Here is a 21349-nt window from a genome sequence, read left to right on the forward strand (position 1 = left end):
AGTAAGAAGTCCTCCAGCTCAACATTATTTCAACATTATGTCTCAATAACTACTTGTGGTATAGACACAGACTATGTTATTTTGGAATAACGTCAGTTATTCTGAAATAACACTGCTATGTAGACATAGCCATATAATTAACATAAGAAAATAAAAAATAAACATGCATTCTAATTCCTAAACTTTTAGACTAAGAAAGAGCTGAATCAAACAGCTTTTCTTACCCCAGCAGATGGTACAAGCAGCTTACAGTTCTTCAGTATGCAGACTGGACCATTTTGCAGACTGAGTTTAAACGCCCTCAGTTGAAAGTCATTTTTCTTCTAGAGCTTCTTCCATGTGTAGAGGTGGGGCGGGGAGAAGAGGCCAATGAGGATATTACTGTGTCTTTTTATACCTTTCCTAGCTGCTAGCGAGATCTTTGCTGTGATGTGAGAGTCAATCAGTCCTCATTGGTCAAGCAGTCTCCATTGCATATGTGCCTTCTCCAAGAATTCTCTTGGATATTCAATTGTATATTAATGAGCCATAAACAATTTCCTTGTTGTGACTGAAAGGCTGGTTGTAGGTTTTCCTACCTTACAACAAATTTTTGTACATAGATATCTGTACCTCATAACTTCACATACAGTGATAGCACATATAATCCAACAAGATATTATTGTTTAGTAAATCAATACTTAAAAAATGATACCTCATAAGGTATACTTTGTAATCAAAATACATCATAATTCTATCATAGTGATGAGTATGGTGGTTCCAGGATGCTGCTTTGAGGTAAAACTGTGGAATGGTAAAACTATCATACAAATTGTATACACAGCCAAACTGAAGCCACATGGGAACTTTAAAATGATGATAAAACATAATTAGCTAAGCCCAGAAAGTCATGCAATATTGCAAATTGAATTACACTGGTATGCTTTATCTGATGGCTCTAGTACTCTATTTAGGTTGCTAAAGCATAACATTCATAGTTTTGAAATCCTGATAATAAATGTGTCTCTTTCTTTTAGAATAACGCAAAGGGATAGGTTCTCCATTGGTTTCAGTGGAACTATGCTGATTTGTATCAGCTGACAATCTGGTCCAATGATTTTGGAGGTCGGGGGAAGGGGAGATCATATTTCAAACAATACATTTTTTGTGTTTTAGTTGTGGGGAAGGGTTGTTTTGTTTTGAGAGAGAGGAGATCTGGGGGGAGGCCATAATTTCTTTGAAGATTGACAGGTCTGTTGAGTTGATGAGTCCAAAATCTGTCAAGAAAGACAGTTACATAAATTAGATGTATTCAAGTAAGTTATTTTTAGACAATAGCATATGAATGTTATTAATAAGCCTTACAAATCTGTCATAAAAAATTGTCAATGCAGGTACACCCTTTAATTGCATGATGAAGCTAAAAACAAACCTCTGCCACCCCCCGTCTCTCTGAAAACTCTGTGCAAGTGAGCAAATGATTTTTCAAGTTATATATTTATTTTCAAGTTATAATTTTAGCTAATTAGAGAGTTCATTAGATTGTGTCTGTGTATCATATGCTTCGTGCTAAAAGTATTTTAATGATTATAAATATAAATAATTTAATTGGTTAATAATTGAGATGTCTGACTCAAGATACACTGTATTTTTTTCAACAGCCCTCCAGGTAAATTTTCCCTTTGTCTACAATATCACTGTAAGAGAATGCAAAAATCAGAGGAACCTTGGCAATATCAAAATACACGTTTTGCATATTTTCCAAGACAATAAAGAGAATGTTCTCCAATAATTCTCAGTTTCATTTTTACAATGATGATGGTTAAAAACCCTGATACCACTATCACATCTCATTAAATTGAATTGAAATTTGTGCCTAATATCTTTAAATATGGTACAGCTAAATTAAAAATCTTCTTAAGAACTTCAATCAATTACCTACTTACCAATGTATTTTCAGTGCAGTATGTTCTGTATAAACACATTTGTTGGCTAAAATAATTACTCTGTAAGTGAAGCTATGGAAATATTTTGGTTTGACGAGATGAGGAGTAGTTTGGAAAAGGGTCATTCATAGGGCTTGGTATTCACTGATATTTTTACCATGAATCGGTTACTGCTAAATGTTCCCTGCTCAATTATATCAATGTGCCATATTCCTAATTAGCAACATTCATACCATCTCTAGTCTGAACAGTTCCCAAGTAAAAATCAACTAGTGGCCATGTATATGACAATCAAATTTTCAGATTTGACCCAAGAAAGATTTTAACTTAGGTGCCCCAGCAAATAAGAAGTAATTGTTTGTCACGATTTCCTTGCTATCCCTTAAGAATTGCTTTGATATAATAGAAAGATAGAACATATAGTGGAATTTCTTCAAGATTGGAGGTGACCAGTTCTGTGTCTCAAAAATTACAGCAAATGCTAGCCAGAAAATGGGTAATTTTCACCATTTTTGGAGGGAGAAAATACTATCCTTTTCTGTGTAGAAAACTTTCAGCCCCTTCCAGTCATAGCTAATAATAATCAACTTTAAAAGTTTAGTGGTTTTGCTTAAGCACATACTTAACAGTTTGTACTTGTACATAACAGCTAGTCAAACTTTTTGAGACTCTGACTATATAATGACTTTCCCAAGAGGCTCCATCTTCTTTCCTGAGTACAATGCTACTGCTGGTCTTTGAGGAAGAGACTCAATGTTCTCCATCTTGACCATTGCCCGTAACTTGTATACAAGAAAGAGAGCCACATGTCTACACCATGGCTGATTCAAAACAGCCTTGAGAAATTGAAGAATTAGTCTGAAATAAATGAGATAAAATTCAATAAAGATAAGTAAGCACTTAGAAAGGAAAAAAAATTCTCAAGTACAAAATGGGGAATAATTGGCTAGGTGGCAGTATTGCTGGAAAGGATCTAGGGCTCATCGTAGATTACAAATTGAATATTAGTCAAAAAAGAGATGCAATTGCAAAAAAGGATAATATCATTCTATGGCATATGAACAGAAGTTTTGTATGTAAGATATGTGCATTAATTGTCCTCCTTTGCTTCTTATGGTGAGGCCTTGGCAGGAGTACTGTGTCCAATTCTGAGTCTCACAATTTAGGAATGAGGAGATGTTGTGATAAAATCCAGAGGAGGGCAACAAAAATGATAGGTCTATTTTAAAAAAAAATTTTATCAGGAAAGGGTGTTTTTTTTTAAATGAACATGTTTAATCTTAAAAAAAGATGTAGGTAGTACCTGATGAGTCTTCAAATATGTTATGGCCTGTATAAAGAACATGGGGGATCAGATATTCTCCATCTCCACTGAAGGCACGAATAGGAATAATGAGCTTAATATAGAGGAAGGGAGATTTAGATGAGATATTAGGAAAAACTTTCTAATAAGAGCAATAAAGTTCTGAAAAAGGCTTTAAAGAGGGGTTATATAGAATCTCCGTCACATAAGATTAAGAACTGGCTAGACAAACATCTTTTAGGGTCTTTTATGGTCTAGGAATACTTGGTCCTGCCTCAGTACTGCTGGCTAGACTAGGAGTGCGTGTACACTGCAGGGCTTAACTCAAAATGAGCTATGTAAATTGAGTTACATCAATTGCGTAGCTTATTTTGAAATAGGGAGTGTCTACACAGCATTTATTTCAAAATAGAGCTCTCTTCCTCCGACTTCCCTTATTCCTCGTACAGTGAGGGTTACAGGTGTTGGAGTAAGAAGTCTTCCAGCTTGCCAGCATTTTGACACTATTTCAAAATAACTACCTGCTATGTAGACATGCCAAGTTATTTCAGAATAGCGCTAGTTATTTTGAAATAGTGTTGCAGTGTAGATATACCAAGGTCTTTTCTAGCCTTACATTTCTATTTTAGATTCCTGATCGTCTCCTCCTGCCTCCCCCCCACCCCCCCCGCAGGTGACACATACAGTGGCACCATGCTGAAGGCTATAGCTATGTAACAAATTCTCAATGAGGCTTAATTTTAGCATGTACAGAACAGTGGCTGTATTCGGCACATGCTACTCAGATACTGAAAGAAATATAACTGTACTTCAATCTGTTATGAAAAAGTTACAAATGAACTAAGCTTCTTTAGGCTAAAAGCAAATCCATTCCCTAAGTGTTCCCCATTCTTGATTGTCGACAGTGCATGAAATTCACAGGACTTTATACTAAACAGATGAATTCAGGTTGCCCCGAGGCATCGTGTCTCATGTTTTTAATAAATTATGTCACAGATGGACAGCTTGAACACTTTTTAAATTATTCACAGTGATATTTTAGGTAGTTTAGCTTGGTATCTTTATCTCATATCCTCTTTTTAGAGGGTCTTATTCAACACATGTTCAACGAAAGAGATCATTATGTTTTAATAAAATGTTATTTTACTTCCTGATTTGCTGAATAATTGAAAATAAATTTTTTCCACACATGCTATGCATTCCGTCATTTATTGTCAGTTGGTATTGCTCCAATGATCTGTGATTTATAGCAGTTGAAGATCCTCGTGTTATAGGAAGTGAAAACTTAAAACTTAGGATCCACAATTTAGGTAGGCATATGGGTTTGAATCAGAAGAGAAATAATGTGTGTCTGGTGTTCTGACTGAACAAGCAGTCTGAGACACCATCCAGTGAAATGAGACATGAGATTTCTCTTGCTTATAATTTCTTTTTTTGTTGTCTCCATGTCATTTAAGGTCACAGAGCAAGACTAGAAATTTGGTCTGCTATAAGCTATTTGTATTTAACTTATTTTTATTTGACTGTTTTATTAGTTGGTTTTAAAATTATTTGTAGATACCAACCAAAGAAATGCTAATATTTTGACAGCTAAAGGAAATTGACTGGGTCTAATATTGATTCTGTACGCTTGCCGGGATAGGGTGTTTTATCCACATACATTTTGTCTACCCTCGAGTTGAAGACAAAGAGAACAAAAGAACTATCTTAGCACTTCACCTAAAATGCAGTTATATTAGATTGTCAAAATGGCATTGTACAGTTCCCTGTTTATGGCCTCTGAAAACTTTCCTATAAAATGTGCTTAATTTATCAGTGCAAAGATGTCCCTCTCCCCCAACTGTCAGTTCTGCAAACTCAGCCAGGGTCATGTTGAAGGTTAAAGTCAAATTGTGTCTCCCTCCCCCCCCCCCCCCCCGGGCTTGCACATCATTCTGCTCCAGTTGAAGAATGTTGTAGCATAGAAAAGGTGCAACTGAGATGTTCACTATTCTATTCGGCCCCTTAAACTTAGTTACTATGCAGGATACATAGATGTTTCCTATGTGTCCGCCTAACACAGCCTTGCAAGCCACACACCAGCTGGGAAAGGTCTCCCTACTGCATGTTCCAGGCAGGGCAGACTCCAGAGCTCTTCTTTCATTAGCTCTTCTCACAGGTGGAAGGCTGTTTTGCCTTCTTATTGCAGTCTGTGTGAAGTTGCCAAACAGTGGAGCTGGTCTATACACCGTTCTTATACCCATTTTAACTCGATTGATTTACACACTGATTGGGGTTCCCTCTAAGATTGTCCATCCGTGAGTGGATTGCGTTTTGTCTTACGCACCAATATTGAGTTCATGTGCACTTGTTCTGATTTGTGCCACTGTGGCACCCAAGTAATTAATAAATATCTTATAAATCTCATAAACCTCTCTCTTTTCCACTCTGCTGCTATGTCTCCCACCCTCCCCTCAGCCCAATTGCTCTCCCAGGACCTGTTGCTATCTCCCACCCCTCACTCTCCTCTGCTATCCTGGCTCCTGCCCTACTCATTCCCCTCAACCCTCCTACGACCTGCCCCTTGCCCATCCTCTCTGACCCCTGAACCTGCCCTTCCCTTCCCCCCTGTGCTCACCCCTCCTTTAGCCCCACTCTGATAATCTGTATCTGTCTCTCCCCATCCCAGGTATCTAAAGGGTGTCACAAGGAGGAGGGAGAAAATTGTTCTTCCTGGCCTCCTGAGGATAGAACAAGAAGCAATGGGCTTAAACTGCAGCAAGGGAGATTTAGGTTGGACATTAGGAAAAAGTTCCTAACTGTCAGGGTGGTTAAACACTGGAATAAATTGCCTAGGGAGGCTGTGGAATCTCCATCTCTGGAGATATTTAAGACTAAGTTAAATAAATGTCTATCAGGGATGTCTAGACCAGTGTTTGTTAAACTATGTTCTGTGGAACACTGATGTTCCATGGATGACTCACAGGTGTGCCACGACCTCTTCTTTATTTTTCTTACTTCTTTGTTTTTGTCTTTTTTTGTTTGACAACAATTGTTTTTGAAGAAAATTTTCATAGGTGTTCCGCATAAAAAATATTATTGTTTGGTGTTCCGTGGCCTCAAAAAGTTTAAGAAACACCGGTCTAGACCCGTGGTCACCAACCCGTCGGTCGTGATCGACTGGTCGATCAGGAGGGATCGACCAGTCGATTGCGAGGTGTTCGGGACCCCTCCACCCCCAAGTTACCTTCCAGTAACAACGGCTTCCTGCGGGGTAGAAGGAAGTCTGGCAGCTGTTCGCCTCTCCTGGGGTTTCAGGAAGTGCGCTCACTGCTCCGCCTCCCCAAACAGCCAGTGCGGTACCACGATCCAGGTCTGTGGTGCGCTGGGGACTTGTGGGGGAGGGGGCGTATGAGTCCCCAGAGGATGCGCGTGCCAGGGCTTCCCTCCTCTGTGGGGCGGGGGAGGAGGCGCATGCCGGAGCTTCCCTCCTCTGCGGGGTAGGGAGGGGGAAGGAGTCCTGGGGGGGAGGCACGTGTCAGGGACTCCCTGTCATAGAATCATAGAACTATAGAGCTGAAAGAGACCTCAGAAGGTCATCAAGTCCAGCCCCCTGCTCTAGGCAGGACCAATCCCAACTAAATCAACCCGGCCAGGGCTTTGTCAAGCCGAGACTTAAACACCTCTAGGGATGGAGACTCCACTACTTCCCTAGGTAACCCATTCCAGTGCTTCACTACCCTCCGAGTGAAATAGTTTTTCCTAATATCCAACCTGGACCCCTCCCTCCGGACCTTGAGACCATTGCTCCTTGTTCTGTCATCTGTCACTATAGAGAACAGCCTCTCTCCATCCTCTTTGGAACCTTCCTTCAGGAAGTTGAAGGCTGCTATCAAATCCCCCCTCACTCTTCGCTTCTGCAGACTAAACAGACCCAACTCCCTCAGCCTCTCCTCATAAGTCATATGCTCCAGCCCCCTAATCATTTTGATAGCCCTCTGCTGAACCCTCTCCAATGCGTCCACATCCTTTTTGTAGTGGGGGGCCCAGAACTGGACACAATACTCCATATGTGGCCTCACCAAAGCCAAATAAAGGGGAATAATGACATCTCTGGATCTGCAGGCAATGCTCCTCTTAATGCAACCTAATATGCCATTAGCCTTCTTGGCTACAAGGGCATACTGTTGACTCATGTCCAGCTTCTCATCCACAGTAACCCCCAGGTCCTTTTCTGCAGAACTACTACTTAACTGGTTGGTCCCCAGCGTATAACTATGCTTGGGATTCTTCCGTCCCAAGTGCAGGACTCTGCACTTGTCCTTGTTGAACCTCATCAGATTTCTTGTGGCCCAATCCTCCAATTTGTCCAAGTCACTCTGGACCCTATCTCTGCCCTCAAGCATATCTACCTCTCCCCCTAGCTTAGTGTCATCCGCAAACTTGCTGAGGATGCAATCCATCCCCTAATCCAGGTCATTAATAAAGATATTGAACAAAACCGGTCCTAGAACCGAACCTTGGGGCACTCCGCTAGAAACCGATCACCATCCTGACATCGAGTCGTTGATCACTACCCGCTGGGCCCGGCCTTCTAGCCATCTTTCTATCCATCTTACCGTCCATTTATCCAATCCACATTCCCTTAACTTGCTGGCAAGAATATTGTGGGAGACCGTATCAAAAGCCTTGCTAAAGTCAAGGTATATCACATCCACAGACTTTCCCACATCCACAGAGCCAGTTACCTCATCATAGAAGCTAATCAGATTGGTCAGGTATGACTTGCCCTTTGTGAATCTATGCTGACTATTCCTAATCACTTTCCTCTCTTCCAAGTGCCTCAAAATGGATTCCTTAAGATCCCTTCCATGATTTTTCCAGGAACTGAGGTAAGACTGACCGGCCTATAGTTCCCTGGATCGTCCTTCTTCCTTTTTTTGAAGATGGGCACTACATTTGCCTTTTTCCAATCATCCGGGATTTCTCCCGATCCCCACAACTTTTCAAAGATAATGGCCAAAGGCTCCTCAATGACATTTGCCAACTCCCTCAGTACCCTCGGATGCATTAAGTCCGGACTTATGGATCTGTGTACGTTTAGCTTTTCTAAATAGTTACTAACCTGTTCTTTACTCACCAAGGGCTGTACATCTTCATACCATCTTGCGTCACTTAGCGCATTTGTCCGGGAGCCCACCTTGTCCGTGAATACAGAGGCAAAGAAAGCATTGAGTACTTCAGCTTTCCCCACATCATCTTTCACTAGGTTACCTCCTTCATCCAGTAAGGGCCGCACACCCTCTCTGATCACCTTCTTCTTGTTAACATGCCTGTAGAAACCTTTCTTGTTATCCTTCACATCCTTAGCCAGTTGCAATTCCATTTGCGCTTTCGCCTTCCTTATAACCCCCCGGCATTCTCGAGCTATACATTTAAACCCCTCCCTGGCCATTTGTCCAAGGTTCCACATTTTGTAAGCTTCCATTTTGTGCTTAAGTTTACCAAGGATTTCCCCTGTAAGCCAATCCGGTTTCCTACCGTGTTTACCTCTCTTGCTACGCGTCAGGATGGTTTCTTTCTGTGCCTTTAATAAGGCTTCTTTAAAATACTGCCAGCTGTCCTGGACTCCTTTCCCCTTCATGTTAGCATCCCAGAGGATTCTGCCCATCAGGTCTCCGAGGGAGTCAAAATCTGCTTTTTGAAGTCGAAGGTGTGTATTTTACTACTCTTTTCTTCCTTTGGTAAGATCCTGAAATCTACCATCTCATGATCACTGCTTCCCAGGTTGTCACCCACCTCTACTTCCCCTATTAGTTCCTCCCTGTTTGTGAGCAGAAGGTCAAGCTGCGAACAGCCCCTGGTCGGATACTTCAGCACTTGTGTCAAGCTTGTTCTGACATTTAAAAAGTGATCTTAGGCGTAAAAAAGTTGGAGACCATTGGTCTAAACAATACTGGGTCCTGCCATGAGGGCCAAGGACTAGACTCGATGACCTCTTGAGGTCGCTTCCAGTCCTATATTCTATGATTCTATCCCCTCTCCTAACACATCCCTCTACTCACCTGCCCTGCCTCTCTCCTCTGCCCTCTCGTGCCCATCCCCCCCCTCCACTCCTCTCTCTGTGTCTACCTTCTACTTCACCTCCACAATTGCCCTGGCACCTACATCTTCTCTTACCCCTGAACCCTTCTGGTGCCTCCCCCTTCTCTCACTGTCCCTGCCCTTACAACATCTACCTCCTTTGCCTTTTTCCTCCCTGGTGCCCCCCCATCACCCTCTGCCCCAGTTCTCCTCATGCCCCTCTGCGCCCTCACACATGACTCGCTTCATTCCCTGCCTTTCTCATACCCAACCCTCCTTCCAACCCCTCTTCTCCCACATGTTCTCCTCCCCTCTCCTATTCCTTCCTCTTTCCCCAATTGCCCCTCCCTTCTGCTCCTTCCCTTTCCTCTCCCAGCATCACCCTGTCCCCTCCCTTCTCCTACCCTTACTGACACCTTCCCATGCCCTTTCCCCTCATTGTTTCCTCTTGGCCTCCTGGCATTTGTCTCTCCTCCACCCTGCTCCTTGGTGTCTTCCCCTTTATTCTCCTGCCTTGGCCTTCTCCTGTCCCCTCAGCACAAGCCCCTTCCTCTCCTCATGCCCACCTTCCCCTTAGTTCTCTTCCTGCCTCTTCCCTCATCTTCTGCCTTCCTGACACCTACACCACTCAGCTCCCTTGAGCCCCCTGGTGCCAGGGCAGGGTTGCATGGTGGGTGGCTGCTCTGCATGCTGGGGCTGGAGCTGGGGCCGTGGTGTTATTTTTAGTACCCTGGCTCCAGCCCAGGAGCAGCTGCACCGCAGCCCAGGTCCAGTTCTGGCACATGGGGCAGCCACACACCATATGGCCCTGCCCCAGGAGCAGCTGGGGCTATGGATGCGTGGCAGCTGCTGGGGCTGGCCCCACAGTACTAAAAATACCACCTCAGCCCCAGCTTCTGTGCCAGCATACGGGGTGTGCTGCCCCATGTGCCAGGACTCAAGCTGGGGCTCCAGTGCTATTTTCAGTACCTTGCAGATGAGCCCAAAAGACACTGAAAAGAAGCCCTGATGAGACTGTGTGTAATGAAAAATAAGAATTTCAGTTTGTTAGATCTTGTCCTTTATGAGACGCTGCTAAAAGGCGCTTTTAAGAGCTGTGAAGTACTGTTGTCTGTCTATAACTCTGCAGATGTTCATATTTATGTAAGCCCTGAATTCCATAGATCTTATTTAAAACATAAATTTCATAGCTGCTTAATCAAAAAGATTCACTAGCAAACCTGCATAGATTTGTGGTTTTGCTTCCAAAGCATGTGGAATTAAAAGTTTTTGCAGTTTGGTCTGGAAGTTGCTAAGTTTGATCTAGTTTCAATTGTGTTTTGCTTTGAGTTTTTGGAGTCAATGAAATCTTAAGCATAAATTTGCAATTCAGATGTGTGAACCAGAAACCTGATAAAATGTTCACAAAACCCCTGCAAATTGAAGCTGCTGAAATTTGCAGCCCGTCCTCTCATGACCATTTATGTGCAGAAGGTAATGAGGGCCAACACAGTTAATCTGTCTTAAATATTACCTTCTGAACTAAATAACTTTCACTCATCCTCATCACATCTTTGATATAGTTCAATGTGTATTGTATTGTTAGACATACCAACGTAGGCCGCATATAGACACGTATGTAACCACATAGTTATTAAAGTTAAAAAAATCATACTAGGGTGAGATTTTCAGAAGCTCCGAAATAACCTTGGCACACAAGTCCTATTGACTTCCAAGGCACCTAAGTGATTTTTGCTTTTGAAAAATGAATCTTGTATAATTATCAAACTATGTCATCAATGAGGATTGTATTTAGACCATGAACTCTTCAGGGCATGGACCATTTCCTTATTCTCTCTTTATGCATGGCTCAGTACAGTGGCAGCATGGTAATACAACTGAATAACAAGAACAAGGTTAATGGCTTTTGGGCAGATATTTATAGTGTAAACCTTTTATCTTTTCACAGAACCATGTAAACCCAGCAATGGATTTTACACAAACTCCTCCAGGAATGCTAGCCCTTGACAACATGCTATACTTTGCCAAACACCATCAGGACGCATATATCCGGGTAAGGGTTCTTTCCCTCTTCTCACATTTTAGTTTCACAGCTCTCACAGATTTTCATATTTGTAACTCATAATTCCAGGAAAACAGATGGGCTCCTAACATCCCAAAGAGTAATTAACAACTGAAGAAAAAGCCACAGGGCATGGAACTCCACGGCTTTCTCTGAAAGCTTTGCGTGAATGCTCTAGTGTTATCTGTCTCATTCAAGTATTAATTGCCTTTATGTTTTCTAGAGTGACCTGCAAAGGAAGGGGGGAAATGAGTTTATGCCCTAAGTTATGTATAAAGTAAAATCAGAAAGATTATGTAAAATATGCAGATTTTCTTTTTTTCCTCCCCCCCCCCCCCTCCCAGAGAAGAATTTTCTGTCCTGCTCCATTCCCTTAACTCTGCCAAAACTGATCTTATCTCCCTAGGTAAAGATTCCTCCGTTGTCTGTCTATTACACCTTGACAACTGACTTTATCAACAGTGTCCTAGGGATTAAGGTGCTTCTAATATGGAGCAATTGGAAATGATGAATTTCATCCCAGGGAGGGATGAAACATGATTCACTCTGCATACCCCACTCTTCTCCCCCTCCCCCCATTCCTGCCCACTCCTCCTCCTACATTAGTTATTCTAAAGACAGTTTGATAGCAATGAGTTATATGTTGCTTCCTTATGTAGAGAGGAGTTGAATAGATAATAATCTCAGAATATTGACATCCTGATCTTTATATTCCTGAAACTAAAGGACAAAATATTCATAAGCCTACCTTCTATAAAAGAGTGGAGTATGAGAAAATCAATTCAGTGGAAGTCCAGAAAGTCATTAAGTATTCCTGTAATAGCTGAATGGCACAACTGCAGACAAGAAGAGAGACTTATTTAAAAAAAAAAGACTAAAGGCAAGAAGAAAAACAATAGGCATGCATTATCATTGTTAGTAAAAAAAAAAATCCAAGAGGAATATGAAATATGGCATGTGGAAGGCTCCAATGAAAAGTGAACTTTAAATACATTCATTAACCTACAGTTCTGCACAAAACAGAATAATGCTAAAGCCTTAAGAGGTTTGCAAAGGGCATGCTGACATCCACTTCAGTGATGACCCATAAGCAGAATGTCACCATAATAGGAGACAATAAGGGATAGGCTGTCAAATCTGCCCTTTAAAGACCTCTCTTTCTCTCTGTCCAGATCTAATGTGGCCATTAAAAAAGCAGCAGTAACATAGAGTGCAAAGAATATTAAACCATATTAAAAAATGGAAAAGTTATTTACATATTACAAGTCAGTTTTAAAAGGAAACACAACTGAGAGACTATACATTGGATCCTATTTTATTTTTAAAGAGAATTAGGCAAATGACTCCCACTGAAATTCATAGATGGCTTTGAAAATCTCAGCACTTGAGAAGAATATTCGTTATTGGGGCAGTTATAATCCCAAGTACAGAAGACGCTAATTTTTAATTAATATGATTTATATTTTCTTATATTAATCTTTATTTTGCTAGTGTTACATTAAGAATGGGATTTAGCTTTTCACACACAAATAAGTTCTATTTAAATATCCCTTAACCACTCCGTGCTGGTTCAACTTGGTCCCATTATGCAGAGTTTTTAAGAAAATTGTTCCAACTAGGAGGAGTCATTGCCATTCACTGACAGATGTCTGTCCTTCTATAATTCTTATATGGTCCACATTATCAGGGTATTTGAGTCCCTACACATATAAAATGAATTTAATCGTATAGTGCTCCAGAAAGTTTGTGCATGTTCTCCTCATTATATAGATGGGGAATTGAGGCACAGACAAAGTAATTTCTCCCAAGCCCACTTGGCATCTGTAGCAGATTCAGGAGTTTAGCCCAGAACTTCTGAGTTCCAGGACAGTGCCCTAATCACAAAATTTTCCTTCCAGTAGAGTACTCATCCCACCTCTGCATTATTCCGCAGTGCCATTTTCAGCAGCATATCTGAACAAATTTGAGATCAAAGGTTTGTGGTGTTCCTGGTGTGCTGCAACTCTGATGACAGGAAAACAGTTCACTTTCATGTTTCTCATTTCCTTGCCACTCTGGCTGAGAGACACTATAATGTATCCCAGCAGGCCACGCTCCTCCTGTCCAGCTCCCTATTGGATCTGCTTGCATGGCTCTCACTGGCCTCTGCTTTCTCGTGCAAGTGGGGTGAGGAGAACAAACCTGTACCCTGTTGTTACTTCCACTTGCTTCTTGTCCTCTGGTTCCCAGTATTTCAGCCTCTGTGTCTCAGGTTTTCTCACTCTACTCCAAGCTGCACTTTTCCAACTTTAATAATCTGTCCCTACTCCTGTCTTCCTGAGCCTTTCTTTCCCATTGGAAGCAATTCTGTTTAAGATTAAACAGCATGTAGGAAGTGGAGTGAGAGTGTGGGAAGAGTGTCAGAAGCTGAATCGTCCATATTTGTGGGCACATTGGAGAGGAACGCTATGGTCAGTAAACCATTAGAATAGAGAGATGTCATTTAACACTGTGTACAGTCCTTCATTAACCACAAGGTAGACAAACTTGTATATTCAGCTTAGTAATGGAGGATGGCTGGTCAGAGTTCAGAGATTTGCCTAATTGCTGTATGGTTCTTTCACATCTCTACCGTGTGTATGAAAATCCCTAGCTTCCTTCTCAGAATGTTCAAGGTTTTTCCTGCTAACAGATGCCACCTTACCTTTTCTCCACCTTCAGTGAAAGCAGGAAAATTCCACATATAACATGTGTATTACACTGAAAACTCATATGCCAGAGTGCAGGCAAGTAAGATAGGGTCCCTTATAGTCTTAGGCTGTGTCTAGATTGGCATGATTTTCCAGAAATGCTTTTAATGGAAAAGTTTTCCGTTAAAAGCATTTTCGGAACAGGGAGTCTAGATTGGCACGGATGCTTTTCCGCAAAAGCACTTTTTGCAGAAAAGTGTCTGTGCCAATCTAGACGCGCTTTTCTGCAAAAAAGCCCCAATTGCCATTTTCGCAATTGGGGCTTTTTTGCAGAAAACAAACCTGAGCTGTCTACACTGGCCCTTTTGCGCAAAAGCTTTGCGCAAAAGGGACTTTTGCCTGAATGGGATCAGAATAGTATTTCCGCAAGAAGCACTGATTTCTTACAGTAGGAAGTCAGAGCTTTTGCGGAAATTCAAGCGGCCGGTGTAGACAGCTGGCAAGTTTTTCCGGAAAAGCGGCTGATTTTCTGGAAAAACTGGCCAGTCTAGACACAGACAGAGGGTTTGTCTACAATGCAGTTAAAAACTTGTAGCAGGCTCAGTCTGCTTTCCTGTTTAACTGCAGTGTGGATGTCTGGGCTTGGGATGGGACACAGTCTTGGGGACCCTGCAAGGTGGGAGGGTCCCCCAGCTCGGGCTGCAGCCTGAACCACAATGTCTGCGCAGCACTGAAACAGCCCCATCGCCCAAGCCCCATCAACCTGACTCAGGTGGCAGGAGCCAGACGTGGGTGTCTGTTTCTAGTGTAGATATACCCTCAGTTTTGACAAACTGTACAAGAGCCGTGGACAAAGACCATGGGTAAGGGAGGAAGAGCTGTGCTGATAAGAAAATGTGTCTGCCGAAGATATTGATGCAAACATCTTGTGAGGTTAGACTGGATTTCCTGTTCCAGTTACTTTACTTCTGCCTTTTTTCAGACCTGTAAGGGAGCTTTCATTGACCTAACTATAGAAGTGTCCGCACTTAAATCTCACCCTTGCCAATGTATTGGCCTCACTTTGTCTACTTAATAATTGCACCTTTGTGAGTGGTGTAGTCAAGGTCAGTATAGTTTGGTTGACGTGGTGTCCATATAGACACTGCTTTGCTCATGTCAACCTCTATTGGCTTTCAGGAGTTATCCTGCAATGCCCCACGCTGACAGAACAATTGCTAGAAGCGCTCCTGGTGAGGACGTGCACCACTGACATAAAGAGCCAAGAGTAGACATGCTTAAGTGATGTAATTCCTACATAAGCTATATGCGGTCATAAATGAGGTCAATTTAATTTTGTGGTGTTGACAGGGCCCAAGAGGGAAAAATTAAGATTTGTAGGTCTTGCAGAAAGTTTTGGGGTAGATACTTGAAGGAGATAAAAGGGTGGAGGCAAGTTGAATTGAATTAAAAGGGGCTTTCAAAGTTTAGGGGATTAGATGAAGAAGATCTAGTGACAAGGCTGTTAGGAAATTGAGAGGGTGGATAACTCTGTGTGGTGAAAGAAGAAAGAATTCCAAGAAGAGAAAAAAAAGCGTTGTCAAAGTTCTGTAATAGAAATAATTAAAAACAAATAAAACGTGAATGACTTTACCCTCTTATCTTTTGCTTCTTTTCCTCCTTCCTCTCTTTTTCTGCTAGCAGTTCAACAAGGGACTTATCTCTAGAATAAATGTAATTTTTTCTTTGTTCACACAATTCTGTTTTTCTTCTACCCCAGAGTCAGTTTTTAAACAGGTTTCATTTGGACTTTTATGTTAATTGTTGAATTTCACCGTCTGTTTACCTATTAATGTGATTAGGGTCTCTTGAGAAAAAGGTTGTTTAGAATAAAGAAAGCACAGTTAGCTCTAATTATATGGGACTTTTTTAAGTTTGCTGTGGAATTAGCTTTTCTTTTTTATATTTTTTTTTTATTAAGTCACTGGGTGATATCTGTGACTTAAGAAAAATACACAGCAGTTTTTTGTGTTCCACTTACAAAATCCATTGTGGTCCGTAGAGGCCCTGCTTTGAAAAGGTGCAGTCATGTAATCTATGTTATTCACCGATGGAAGTAATACTGAATCTTTGAAAGAAATTAAAGAACTTTTAAACATTCAAAAGGGAAAATTGGCAGTTTCCCAAGCTGCATAATTACAGGACAGTTCATAGCGTGTAATTAAAGTTAACAGTGAAGCAAATGATTGGAATAAAGCTTTGTGACAGATAAACTTTTTTTTGTTCTTAAGTAGCAGACAAGTTCCTCCCCACCCTATCCAAACCACCTCAGCTGCAATTTCTAATACATTTTTTACAATAAAATTAAGTTACCATTTAAACATATATTATGCAGTAACGGGATTTTCCAGTGGTATGACATTTTGCTAAAACCAACTTGCAGTACTACAGAGCTGAAACTTTCCTTAGTGTAAAAAGTGGCTTCTGAAAAAGTCTTTTTTCTGGAACTTTTGTTGATTATTATTTGTGGTTATAATCTCTTGTCCTTGCCCGTTGCTTTGTCCGGGATTTTTTTTTTCAAGATACAATTGAGAATGAACTAGAAAGCTTTGTATGTGAAATACTTTGTTTTCATGCAGGTGCCTGCTTGAAAACGTACTTATATCGATGTAATAAATGGAGTGTCTATTCACTAGTCTGTCCCTGGAGCTCTCTTCATTGCCATCTCCCAAGCCAGCTTGCACTCCACTGGGTGAAGTGGAGTGATGGGGCTGGCCCAACAGATGGTGGTGAAGAAGCAGAGATTGCTGCGTTACTCAGCTTCCCAACAGCTCACCTGCTGCAACCTGTGCCAGGCTCCCTAAGTAGTCCCCGAGGCTATGGCCCTTGACGGGAGGCAGGGCGGAGCAGTGTTGGGAAGAGGTGGTGTGGGGGCAAAGCAGGGGCTGGACTTGGGGGAAGGGTACCGACAGCCCCCAAGACTGCAGGGACTCACATGCCAGCAGCCACGTGTGGGACAGATTGTGGGACTGCTCAGGCTGCAGATGGCCTGTGGGCCGTGAATTTGAGATTCCTGCCATAGATCATCTTCACAGATCATCTTTTTATACTGGTGACCTGCATCAGATGTAAACATGGGAGGACAGAATGTTTCTGCTAATCACTGTTCTGCCAAACAAGTCAAATGTGACGTGTGGTGGCTGTTATGCAGGCAAAGAAGGGTTCTCAACTAATGCATCTATTTTGGGTGATGTACAACTCTGTATTTTATTGTGTTCAATCAGAATCTTATGGGTCTTGTGTTTTTTGAGGTCAGATTGTGTCTGGTGGAGACAAATACATCTCCTTTGATTTTAAGTTTCAACTAGTTTTTCTAATGTAGGGACCTTAGCGTGACTATTTGTGAGTTGGAACCATGTTTCTCATATTTAGTAAAAATCAAAATGGAGTGGCAGTGAGTCCATTATTGTTTGAAATCATGAATGTGGCCTTAAGTAAAGGCAAAACACCAGGTACCTGTGGCATCAGTGAATTTCTCAGATTCTTATCAGTAGCATTTGAGTCTTCAAAAATTTTGGGGGAGGAGGAGGTGGCGTTTCTGAGCCAGAAAGATGCAGATGATTGTTGCTGGCATTCTGTGAAGATCATTCATAACCTTAAGAGGTTGAGTCAGACTGCGTACTGTATGTTTTTACATAGTTTTGTTTTATAGGAGGCTTCCTACACGTCCTTCTACCAATTCACAAAAGTTTCCTTGTGCTTACTCATTCTATCCTGATCAGAATGAGTGTCCATCACATAATTTGAGCATTTTTGAAGCAAAATTTAATGTGATTTCTGTAATCCATTTTTTTCTGCCTAAAATGATTGGAAAGGGTTATAATTTATTTCCATGTTGTTAAAGTTGATAAGAAAAGCGATCCTTTATTGCATTTATTTTTCTAATTTATGCAGCTTATATATCTAGGTCATTGATTCCCAAACTTTTTAATTTTATTGTTGCCTTCTCTCCTAATATTTTCATTCTCTGTTTTCTTTTGCCTGTTCTCCCTCTTCTCCACCCCTTTTATTTTATTTTATTTTTCTGTTCTTTCCACCCTCTTGCTCTTACCACATCTTATATTCCCCTCTTCCCCCCCTCCCCGTAGCTCTGTTTCTCCCCTCCTCGTTCTCTCACTTACCAGAAGGCTCCATGTTTCTGAGGGTTGAGAACAACCATTTGTGTCTGCAGAACTGTTGAGTTCTATGGGAGCTGAGAACAGCTTGGACTGATGGGCTGATGATTAAACTTGTGGCACGGTATTGGGAGCTGCCAGCTAAATTGAATCCTGGTCCAAAGCTCACTGAAATTGATGGGAGACTTTGGATCAGGTCCTTTTGGAGAGGTTTGCAGTGTGTATGGATGTGAGGCCTTGTAGCTTTTATCACTTAATCTGTCTCTTTCCTCCACCCCATGTACCCTCTTATCCTCCTGAACTACTCAGGTGGTGTGATGTTATCCAGTTGAAATATTAGACACCTGATTAAAATGTGACACATGGCCAGAAAGCGTTAAGCAGCCCATAGGCTGAATGACCCTGGGTTGACCTCTACAGACTTATTAGGAAGATACGTAAATGATAGTTGAGTTATTATATTAGGTTAGAGAAGACTTTTGAAATGCAAACCTGTATTGTTAGGGCATTAGAATGGTAAGTGATGTAAACAAACAATTCTTGTCTATTACTGTAGCCTTGATTCACATTCAAAAGAGAATATTAATATATCTGATTAAGTAGTATTATTGTCTATATGTTTCTTTGAAAGTTGTGGTAAATTGTATATGAACTATTTAATGGATAAATTACCCTATGCTAATTGCCATTATGTTTGGGAGACAGAAGGTTACATCAAAAGCCAGGCCAAGAGGTTTCTGGAAATCTTAGACACATATTTCTAATATATATGTTATCTGCCTGTGAGTCCATTTGTTCAAGAACTCCCCCTAAACGTTAAGAGCTAGGACCACCTGATTTTGTATGCAGTTTCTTCTTATCTTACCTTAAAGCCAGGTAAGGTTTGGTTGTGCCAGAACAACAGGATGTGGCTGGAATTCGATTGTTTCTCATAAACTGGAAAGGGACGGATCTGGCAGGAGGGACACTTATACTGCAGAATGACCATAGGGGGACACCAAGGGACCATAGATGGCGACTGGGACAGCTATAGCCCCAATGGTCCAGCAAGGGTGGAGAAAAGGACAGCTATCTACTATATATTTGAGAGACTGTGTCTGTTTGTCTCTCTGTCCCCCAGCCAGGGAACATGCACCCCTCCATTGGCCATGCCCACTGCACCTGCAGCAACTATGGACAGGTGCTTCTCAGCTGGCCTCAAGCTGCTGCAGTGAGAGAAGGCTCCATAGGAGCATACTGAACCCATCATCCCTAGTGCCTCTCCCCCCCCCCCACACACACACACAACATGCTGAGCAATGATTTAAATCAGTGTTTCTTAAACTTTTTAGGACCAGGGAACACCAAACAATAATTTTTTTTTTTTATGAGGAACACCAAGGATTTTTTCGTTGGGGGGTGGGAGGGGAAGGTCGCCTGCCTCTTTAAGGGTGGCCATTTTGAACTCTGTTGTTCTCCGTGGCACGCCTCTGACTGCCTCACGCACACCAGTGTGCTGTGGAACCCAGTTTAAGAAACACTGATTTAAATGAAGAAAATCAAAACTTATTTGAGTTTGGGAACCAAGCAATGCCGGGTAAATCTTCTAGTTAAGTATAAAGGCTTTTGGACGTGGGTCTTTATCATCTCATCTCTGCTTGGATACTCATAAGGAAAGCTGCAAGCCATAAAGAATGGGATCTCAGGGTCCCCTTTTGACCCTACAAGGGACATGGACTTAATAATTCTGGATTGATGCTGAAAAACCCATCTGCAGCTACAAAGCTCAACAACTCAATGAATCTGATCACAGAACTTTTCTCATGTCTGTATGTATTTGATCGCTATAACCGATTTCAACTCTCACATTTCCTTCTTTCTTTTTATAAATAAACCTTTAGATTTTAGTTAGTAAAGGACTGGCAACAGCATGATTTCTCGGTAAGACCCGAGTTGTATATTGACCTGGGTGGGTGGGATCAGAAGAACCTATTATTTTATGAGATTGGTTGTAAGGAATTGCTCATCTCAGAAACCAGTGTTTTTGATGGTGTTAATAACACTGGAATGCCTCCAGAACTGCTTATATAACTTCTTGTTAGCTACTATAGGGGCTGGAACAGGTATTTTTGTGGCTAGTTTAAGCTATCTTATGGGTTATAACCACCAGCATTTTGGGATAGAGTTGTCCTGTCGCTCAGCAGCGTGTTCAGAATTTGGCATTCTTAGTTGTGATCCACAAAGGCAGAGCTATAGGTATTATTGACAAATCCACCCCACACATGTAGAATGCTGATGTAGATCAGCAGTTCTGAACTTCATTGTATCGTGATCCCCCGTCTGACAACAAAAATTACTACGTGACCCCCAGTTGGAGAAGAGGGGAATGTGGGGTCACAGTTGGAGCCTGGATGCTGCAGGCAGATCGCGGGGGTGGGAGCCCAAGTTCTGCTACCCTGGCCTGAAGCCCTTGGGCTTCAGCTTTAGTCTGGGTGATGAGGCTCAGGCTTCAGCTTCATCCCTGGACCCCAGTGAGTCTGGTGCTGGCCTTGGCATCGCCATTAAAGTGGGGACATTGATTGGGGTCCCAACCCACAGTTTGAGATCCAAACGTCTTTAATGCCCGTATCACAGCAATGTGGTATGGCACCAGTGGAACTAGCTTAACTCTATAAAACCAGGAAAAGAGATACAGCCACCACCACTTACATGGATGGTGGGTATAAGAGGGAGGGGAAGACAATGCCTTCCCACACTGCTGCCCCAACCACCTTCAGTGCTTCTCCCCTAGGGCTGTCTGTGATTCAGCCATGCTGAGACTGGGGTTTTGCTGCTAGCTCTCTGTGGCTGGGGAGACTGAGACCATACACCGCCTGCCCTCCCTCTCCCCAGTGCGCATCCCACAGCCACATGCCACTTGTCCTCCCTCTCCCCAGTACTTAGTGAAGCCACGTGCCACTTGCCCTACCTCTCCCCAGTACTCTGCCCGTGGCCTTGTGCCACTCGCCCTCCCTCTCCCCAGTACTCTGCCCGTGGCCATGTGCCACTCGCCCTCCCTCTCCCCAGTGCTCCGTCCTCAGCCACTTGCCCTCCATCTCCCCGGTACTCTGCCCATGGCCATGTGCCACTCTCCCCAGTACTCCACCCGTGGCCACGTGCCACTCGCCCTCACTCTCCTCAGTGTTCCGCTCACG

General features: G+C 42.3%; 1 protein-coding gene across 2 annotated transcripts in view; it reads left to right on the forward strand.

Annotated features, from left to right (window-relative positions):
* The window catches only part of ELMO1 (engulfment and cell motility 1), a 449588-nt gene that overhangs the window by 208981 nt on the left and 219258 nt on the right, over positions 1 to 21349 (forward strand). For both annotated transcript variants that reach the window (XM_075921743.1, XM_075921744.1), the window contains exon 14: positions 11240 to 11344. In XM_075921743.1, the coding sequence (XP_075777858.1) occupies positions 11240 to 11344 (105 nt within the window). The remainder of the gene's footprint in view (positions 1 to 11239; positions 11345 to 21349) is intronic.

The sequence above is a fragment of the Pelodiscus sinensis genome, chromosome 2 (assembly GCF_049634645.1).
Source record: "Pelodiscus sinensis isolate JC-2024 chromosome 2, ASM4963464v1, whole genome shotgun sequence".
NCBI classification, from domain to species: domain Eukaryota; kingdom Metazoa; phylum Chordata; order Testudines; family Trionychidae; genus Pelodiscus; species Pelodiscus sinensis.